Below are 8886 nucleotides of genomic sequence, written 5' to 3' on the forward strand. Positions count from 1 at the left end.
TGGTAGTTTACTGTGTTTGCAGTGGGTAAGTAAGCAATGTTTAGGAAAATGGCTTCATGTAAAAGCTAAGGAGAAGAAAGATTTCACCCATTAAAGAGGGAAATCAGTTCAGTTTAGTAAAAATAAACTGTCCAAAGACATAGCAACATGAAACCACATATTGATTTTGGAAAAAAATACTAGTACAAACAATGGTTTTCTTTTTTCTTTCTTTTTTTTTTTTTTTTAAAGATTTTATTTATTTATTTGACAGAGATAGAGACAGCCAGCGAGAGAGGGAACACAAGCAGGGGGAGTGGGAGAGGAAGAAGCAGACTCATAGCAGAGGAGCCTGATGTGGGGCTCGATCCCATAACGCCAGGATCACGCCCTGAGCCGAAGGCAGACGCTTAACCGCTGTGCCACCCAGGCGCCCCAAACAACGGTTTTCTATTTTTCTTTTTCAATTTTATGCTCATCAAGAGTTCCATTTTTTTTTTGCTTCTTCTTTATTGTCTTACAAAGTCAGAGAGGGTAGCAAACGAAGAAGTCTTGGACTGCCAAACTCTGGACTTCAACATGACAGAAAAAATTCAAACGCACTCTCAGTGACATCTCTGCCACTAGCGTGGCTTTTACTAACCATCTTTATGACAATGAGCTCCAAAACTTTATCCCTAAGATAGATCAAGTACCACAATTATATCATAAATAAAATACTTGCCATTTCCAGTTGAAACAAACAAACAAACAAACAAAGCTGAAAGGGGAGAACTGCCCAGAAAACAGTTTTAAGTTTATGGAAATTCATGACATATAACAAACACATGTACATTAGCCATCATTTATTGGGTTTGTTACATGTCCTATTGTATGTCATGAGTTTTCATAAATACCCATAATTGTTTTCGCAAGTCTAAATATTATTGTTTTCATAGGTGAGAGGAATACCGTAAGAAAATTTAAGTCATTTGGCCATTGCCGCACAACTGGACAGGCAGACCTTGGTATAAATCACTGTTTGATAAGAAGAAATTAATGATTTTTATTTTGCCCCCTTATCTCCTTCAGAAATACCATAGATAATTTTACAGAAGGAATCCACCGCACAGAAGGAATCCCAGACTTAGAATTCTGTCCTCACATTCATTATTTTATGATAACACTGCCTTTGCTCTCCCACTGCCATGTCCTCACTGCACACAAAATCTAAGCCAAGTCTGTGTAACACATCTGTTCTCAGTCTACTTTAGTCACAGTGGGAATTAGGAAAAAAACAAAAACCAATGTATTTATAATTTACATGAAGAAAAGGCTGGAACATGTTTCCTTTAGACATTCTTTCCTTCAACAATGAAGATGAAGATCTTTGCCTACAGACTTCTGTCACACTCCCTGCCTGGACAGGTGTGGTTGGTGTCTCTTTGTACAAAGCGTCCAGCATCACACTTTTTGTATATTCTTTCCCCATATAAAAACAGTAATAATAATAATAATAATACGATAATTGGATAAACTTGTGGCCTGTGGCGAAGATGATTTTGTCACTTGCCATTTCTCAGGAGAATTGCGTCATAGTCCTTGCTCACAAGGGCTCCCTGCTCACAAGCTGCTACTGTTTTTGTTCCATATTGGCCTATGAGAATGATTTCTTCACCCATGATAAAGCACGAGGAGGCATATACACAGGAAGGTTGTGAGTATGTGTTCTTAGAGGTGCTTGCGAGATCTAGGGAGAGGTATGGAGAGGAAAATATCGTACTGATTTCTTCTTGGTCTACTGGATATTTCCCCTTTCTTTTCCTTGCTCAACAATAGTGAAATTCTTCAAATCTTCAACTGAGAAAGGTGTGGATTCTTGCTCAGGCCAACATAGGAAGGTAAAGCTATAATAAAAACATGAAGTTTATACATCAAGATACAAAGATTCTTAGTGTTTTTCCTAGATTCAATCTCATTTTTCCTAATCCTAGCCTTTTATTATCCCTTACAGATAGACACCTGGCAAGACAGCAAGTGGATTTGCATCTGCGTTAAAGTTTGTATATTTTTGATATTTAATTAATTCAGGGAAATTAAACTCAAATTTTTTCATTAATTTTCAATGCATTGTAGTCAAACAGTCTATCTCTTCCATTGAGGACAAAAAGGAGGTATAGGGGGGCACCTGGGTGGCACAGTGGTTAAGCGTCTGCCTTCGGCTCAGGGCGTGATCCCGGCATTATGGGATCGAGCCCCACATCAGGCTCCTCTACTATGAGCCTGCTTCTTCCTCTCCCACTCCCCCTGCTTGTGTTCCCTCTCTCTCTGGCTGTCTTTATCTCTTCAAATAAATAAATAAAATCTTAAAAAGAAAAAAAGAAAAAAAGGAGGTATAGGGACTTTGACCTAAGGTCTATGAGTCCTTTCATAGAGGAGGTGAGGCTTGAGCTGAGGGATGAATAATGAACAGGTATTTGTTGGGTGGTAAAGTCATGGGGACAGGAGAAAATCTGAAAGAAACAGGCTATAAGCACAGGAAAATGAGATACGTGTTGGAGCATTTAAAAATGTTTTATTCCGAAGGAGTTGAAACTCTAGTTCCAGAATCCATGATCTGAACCACTAAACAGAAAGTGTTCTGTGTGGGCAGAGTACAGAATCCAGGTAGTTTCCTGGAACCTTGATGCTGGAAGTATAATACTCTACAGCTATGTAAGTTTTTATATTTCATTTAAAAAAGAAAAGCCTTTGGGCTCTACAGTGAGATGTGAATTAGGAGATAGAAAGATCTAAGTTAGAGAAAACAACAAGAATAAGCCAGAGACTGAAAAAAATCAGAGCGATGAGACAGGGAATGGTGGAGGTGTTCAGAGGCTTAATCTACGTGAGTCAGTCATTGAATAGGTGGCAGACTCTGAAACAATGGGAACACATTCTGGTCTTTTTTGTCCTTGGGAAATTTGATATTTAGCTGTCATTTAAAAAATAGACATCAAAGTTTTCTCTTACAGAAATCCTAAATCCACTGTTACATAGGGGTTGTGTTGATGGTAACATTAAATTGAAAAAGACTAAGTGAATATAAAGCCAAATTACCTTTTAATTACCTTCTCATGAATTAAACAGGCTTCCTTACCATTCCACAGTGAGGTCATCTATCACGCATAATCAAAAGTAGAATCCAGCCTTAGGACTGATCGTTGTCTCTCAGACGGTGTTTTACTGTACCCCAGTTATAAAATGGTATGCTTTTTTGTACTTTTATCTCTTTTAGTTCCGAAAGTTTAGATGAAAGATAATTTTGAAATCAGAAATCTGATTCATCAAGCTCAACTCACCCCTCTGCCAAGAAAGAAATATTCCGCAAGGATGTGTGGGGTGGGGCGTTAATGCCGACTCAGACATGGACAAGATGCTAAGAGAACTCCAAGGGTCTGGGAACTCTATTCTGCATTAATTCTATGGGAATTCTATTCTGCTTTGAACCAGTTTCAATATATAAGGGGAAAATAACCTTACAGGGATTATAATGCCTTTTAAATGGGAATTGCAAGCAAATGCATGTATTGGAACATATGCTAGCACTTCCATAGCAGGAAGAATGGACATGAGGAAGGGAAACTGAGTTATGTGATTCTATCTAAGAGTACCTTGTATGGGAAAAGATAGTCAAAGGAGAAATACAATAGGAGAGAGATGTGTTAGGGATATGGAAAATCACCACACTTTCATTAAAGGTGTAATTCCAAATAATTTGAATTTATTCTATTATTTTAATACATTTATGTATCACCTTATCCAGGAAAACCTTATTTTTTATAATTTCTCCAATATTGGATTTAGTAAGAATTGTGAGCCAGTCTATCCCATTCTCTTGGAACAAAGAATAATTTGACTATATGTTATGAGTAGCAATTATATTAGTAGCAAATATATGAAACCTGGTCATTTTTACTATGAGTTTGTATATTCCTAAATTGAATCTCACTGAAGAAATATAATTAACTTTTCAATATTACAGTGCACTTGAAAAATTTTATTCCTCATTTTCATAATTTCTGATGTATTTTACTAAAAATAATAATGATCAAGACCAATTTTTCCTGGAAACATTTTCAAATAAAGTTATTTTTATTGATCAGATTTTAATAATAGAAAAACTTCTGAGAAATAAATAGAGAGCAACCTTTGTTTTTTGGACATTAGTCTATCAAGAAAGAATTTTCCCGTATCAAAACCTGCAGTTCTAAACTTTCACAAGAAATTTACATTCATGTATCATGTTTATTTTCTCCCTCTAAAATGCCTAATTTTATTCAAATTTCTGGAGGAAAATTCCCTGGCATCCACTTCTGGAATAAAGATAGAATCTAAATACTGTGTCACACCACTTCTGTATGCTTGTTATGTATATTTTAAATATTTTTCATATGCTATTATCCAGTATTGTCTTCTTGACATTAAGGATCCTAACTTATAATTCGTATTTAACCCAGTGCTTCCTATAGCACCTGGAATAGCGAATATTCCTTTCATTGTTTTCTGCTTGACCACAGCATGAAATGTTTTTTGGGTACAATAGAGAATATGTAATATATCAGTTAAATACCCATATCCTATTAACAATAAAAACCAAACTTATATTCAATGGGACAGTTTTAAACTGACAATACACAACCCTAAGCCCTCATATTAATAGAAATGTGTTATCTCTTAATAGTGGGTACACAGATGCCGGTTAGTATACAAGTATGTGTGTGCACCTGTGTGTGTGTGAGAGAGAGACAGACAGACCTATGGAAACGAAGAGAATCAGAGACAGAAATGGAAAGAACAGATGTTGTGAGGGTGATGAAAAGACAGAAAAGAGAACTGAAATGTGAAATAAATTATCCAGGAAGCCTATCTGCATTCCTGGACCCACTTAATTGCCCTATCGAAAAATGAGTATGTCTGGCAAAATGCCATTGAAACTATATTCAGCCTCTGATTGACTCTAGGTGAGAAGAGAAAACAGAAGACAGATACTCAGCACATACTGCCACTTTGAACCAGAAGCTCTAAACCAGGGGTCTCTAAGCCAACATGTTCAAGCTCAACGGCACAGTCTTCATGCCCTCGGTGCTGACACTGATCGGGATCCCCGGCTTGGAGTCTGTGCAGTTCTGGATTGGAATTCCTTTCTGTGCCATGTACATCATTGCTCTGTTTGGGAATTGCCTGCTCCTGGTCATCATCAAATCTGAACGCAGCCTGCATGATCCCATGTATCTCTTCCTGGCAATGCTTGGAGCAACAGACATCGCTCTCAGTACCTGCATCCTACCAAAAATGCTAGGCATATTCTGGTTTCATCTGCCAAAAATATACTTTGATGCCTGTCTCTTTCAGATGTGGCTTATCCACACCTTCCAGTGCATTGAATCAGGAATTCTGCTAGCCATGGCCCTGGACCGCTATGTGGCCATCTGTGATCCCCTGAGACATGCAACCATCTTTACGCACAAACTTCTCACTCAGATTGGGGTTGGCGTGACGCTCAGAGCAGCCCTCCTTGTAGCTCCATGTCTCATCCTCATCAAATGTCGGCTGAAACACTACCGGACCACTGTGGTTTCCCATTCATACTGTGAGCACATGGCCATCGTGAAGTTGGCGGCAGAAGACATTCGAATCCACAAGATCTATGGTCTGTTTGTGGCTTTCACTATACTTGGGTTTGACATAATCTTCATCACACTCTCTTACATCCAAATATTTCTAACTGTCTTCAGTCTGCCTCAGAAGGAAGCTAGGCTCAAAGCCTTCAACACCTGCATTGCCCATATTTGTGTCTTCCTCGAGTTTTACCTCCTGGCTTTCTTCTCCTTCTTTACTCACAGGTTTGGGCTCCATATTCCACCCTACATTCATATTCTTCTGTCCAACCTTTATCTGCTTGTTCCTCCTTTGCTCAATCCTATTGTGTATGGAGTGAAGACCAGACAGATTCGAGATCGGATGTCCAAGATTTTCTACTCTAAAGATCCTTCTTGATTTCTCATTTAACTTTTTCCAAGTAATAAAAATTTTTATTCTCAATTGGAGAAATACTAGTTTGGGGTCAGATTTTGTGCTTTCTCAAGTTTATTTGTCCTGCTGAAATATACAGTTCTAGATTTTACTTTGGAGACAGGATCTGATTCCTATTTAAACAATTTTAACTTTAATGGATACAGAATCAACTCCTCAGTAGACAATACAAAAGGCAGAAAACATGAAGACTTGTTTCTGGCTTAGACAATGAAAACCTTTATTTAATCCTTCAGTGAGGAACTTTCTTAAAAACACAAGTAAATCGAAGTGGTTAGCCTCTGATTAAAAGTATTACGTTCACGGGGTTCTTGAAAAACAATAAGTTCATTCTAAAGTTGATAATTCTGATGATCATGAGCTAACTACTTTTTGTTCTAATTTTGATTTCAGTAATCTTTCTCCTCCACCTCATCATCATAATTTTATTTTATATTTGTATTTATAATTTTAATTATCATCACCATTCAAGTCTTCAGTTATTTTCTGACTTACATTCATCTGAGCACTAAGAAGGTTCAGGTGTTTAATTTTGTATTGGGATGCAAATTAATACATTTTTAAAATCCAAATGATTTGGATTTACAAAAACTTGCATATGTAGTTACTGAGAGTTCCCATAGACCCCCTACCTAGTATTCCTTATCATTGTCCTCTTGCATTAATATATGTGTTACAGTTAGTGAATCAACATTGATACACTATGATTTACTAAAGTCCATATTTTATTCTTGTTTCTTAATTTTTACCTAACTTCCTTTTTTTTTCCTCCCAAGATCCCATCCTGGATGCCACATGTCATTTAGTTGTCAGTTCTCTGTAAGCTGCTCTTGGCTGTAAGTTTCTGAGACATTCCTGTTTCTAATGACCTTGACAACAGTGAAGAGTACTATTGAGGTATTTCATAGCAATCCTTTCCATTGGAATTTATCTGATGTTATTGTAATGATTAGATTGGAATTATGTGCTTTGGGGAGGAAAATCATACATGTTAAAGTCCCATGTTGATCACATATCAAAGGTACATATTGTCAACATAATTTATCCATTGTATATATCGACCTTAATTACTTGTCTGAGGTAGTGTGTGTCGGATTTCTCCTTTTTAATTCCCATTTCATACTGAACTTCTGGAAGGAAAATCACTATATGTAGCCCACACTTAAGGAGTAGGGATTTATGTTCCTTCTCCTTGAGGATGGAGGAGATACATAATTTAGTGAATTATTTAGAATTCTTTCACAAGGCAATTGATTTAGTCTCCCTACTTATTAATTTGTTCAATCATTTATTTACATCTGTATGGACTTATGGGCATTTTTGTTATAATTTGAGTTATAATCCAATGTTATTTCATTTTATTGTTCATGTTGTTCCAATTTGACCATTGGGTGCCCTTTTGTTTGGCTTTTGGTCCATTTTGGCTTAACCCCATTGTGTGTGTGTGTGTGTGTGTGTGGAGCACTTTTCGCTTTATGGCATTAAAAGATGCCCCAAGTTCATCTTGGAGATTTCCTGCCCCAGTCCTAGAATTACCATTTCTCTGGGAACTTTTGTTCTTTTCATTGGTGAATAGCATTAGAAACCAGGAACTGGGTCCCAGGTATGCTTGTGGCTACTTGGGTATATCTTTCTTTGGGTTCTCCCGACTGACAGAGCAAGGAATCTAGTGTGTATGCTAACCTATGTTTACACACATATCTATAGCTATTTCTATTTGTAAACACTTATATCTAAATTGAGTTAATCCAGAGTTCTTACTAATATCTGCAACATTAATTTATTACCACAAGGATCTTTCTAACTACTTCCCTTTGCTTATTGGTAAAGTCGCACTCCAACAGTGAAAAATCTGGCTTCAACCATCTGTCACCGATTTACTTGTTAATTTCCAGTATGCTTCTGAAGCCATGTCAGAGTTGTTAATCCTTGATCCTGTGGGAAACAACTTTATCAACTAGAATAAAGGGTTTACGGACAGTCCCTTTTGCTTTTTATGCCTATGCTCCACTCATTTCCAAAGTTAGTTAAGTCAATACCTTTTCCCACCATCCCCTTCACTGAAGCTATTTCATTTATTTAGCATACAGGTAGATTATTTATTTTTTTTATAATCTGCATTCCCTCTTGGAAGACTCCAATTTCCCAAATAATTATTTTTAATTTACATATGCTAAGGTCCGTTCTATGCTGTAAAGTTCTCATTTTTTAAAGGTGTGTAACATCATGTACTCGCCATGGCAGTATCACACAAAAGAATTTGATCTACCTAAAAATTGCCCGTACTTCATCTGTTTGTCTATAGACAAATGGTTTTATTCCTTCTTTCTAAATCTGTATACATTTTATTTTTTGTATTGCATTATTTTTCTAGCCAAGACTTTCAGTATGATGCTGAATGGGAATATTGAGTGGTGCCGTATTTTCCCTGTTCCTTATTTTAGAGGAAGAACTCCAGCTCTTCAGCATTAAGTATGATGTCAGGTAGAAAGATTTTGTAGATGTTCTTTACGAACTTGAAGAGTTACCCTTTCATCCTAGTTTACTGAGAGTTTACTTTTTCCTGCACAAGCAGGTGCTGGATTTTGCCAATGTTTTTACTGAGTCAATTGATATGATAATATGATTTTTCCTCTTTGGCCCGTTGATGCAGTGGATAACATGAATTGATTTTTTAATATTGACTATATTCCCATTAGTGGTTTACATATTTACTTTGAGCTGAAATCTGATATCCAAGCGCAATGAATTTTAAAGTAAATTGTCATAACTATAGGTATTAGTTTAAGAGAAAAACTATTAATTCTTCAAAGGAGACACTTCATTTCTGTATTATATATGTCCATTTTGGCC

At 36.7% G+C, this 8886-nt stretch overlaps 1 protein-coding gene across 1 annotated transcript; it reads left to right on the plus strand.

The window, feature by feature from the left end:
- Positions 1-5046: 5046 nt before the first annotated feature.
- Positions 5047-5997, plus strand: LOC103681238 (olfactory receptor 52A5-like). The gene has a single exon (XM_008710770.2). It carries the CDS (start codon positions 5047-5049, stop codon positions 5995-5997), a length of 951 nt encoding a protein of 316 aa, XP_008708992.2.
- The last annotated feature ends 2889 nt before the right edge of the window (positions 5998-8886 follow it).

This window comes from Ursus maritimus, unplaced genomic scaffold (assembly GCF_017311325.1).
Source record: "Ursus maritimus isolate PB19 unplaced genomic scaffold, ASM1731132v1 scaffold_16, whole genome shotgun sequence".
Lineage (NCBI taxonomy): Eukaryota > Metazoa > Chordata > Mammalia > Carnivora > Ursidae > Ursus > Ursus maritimus.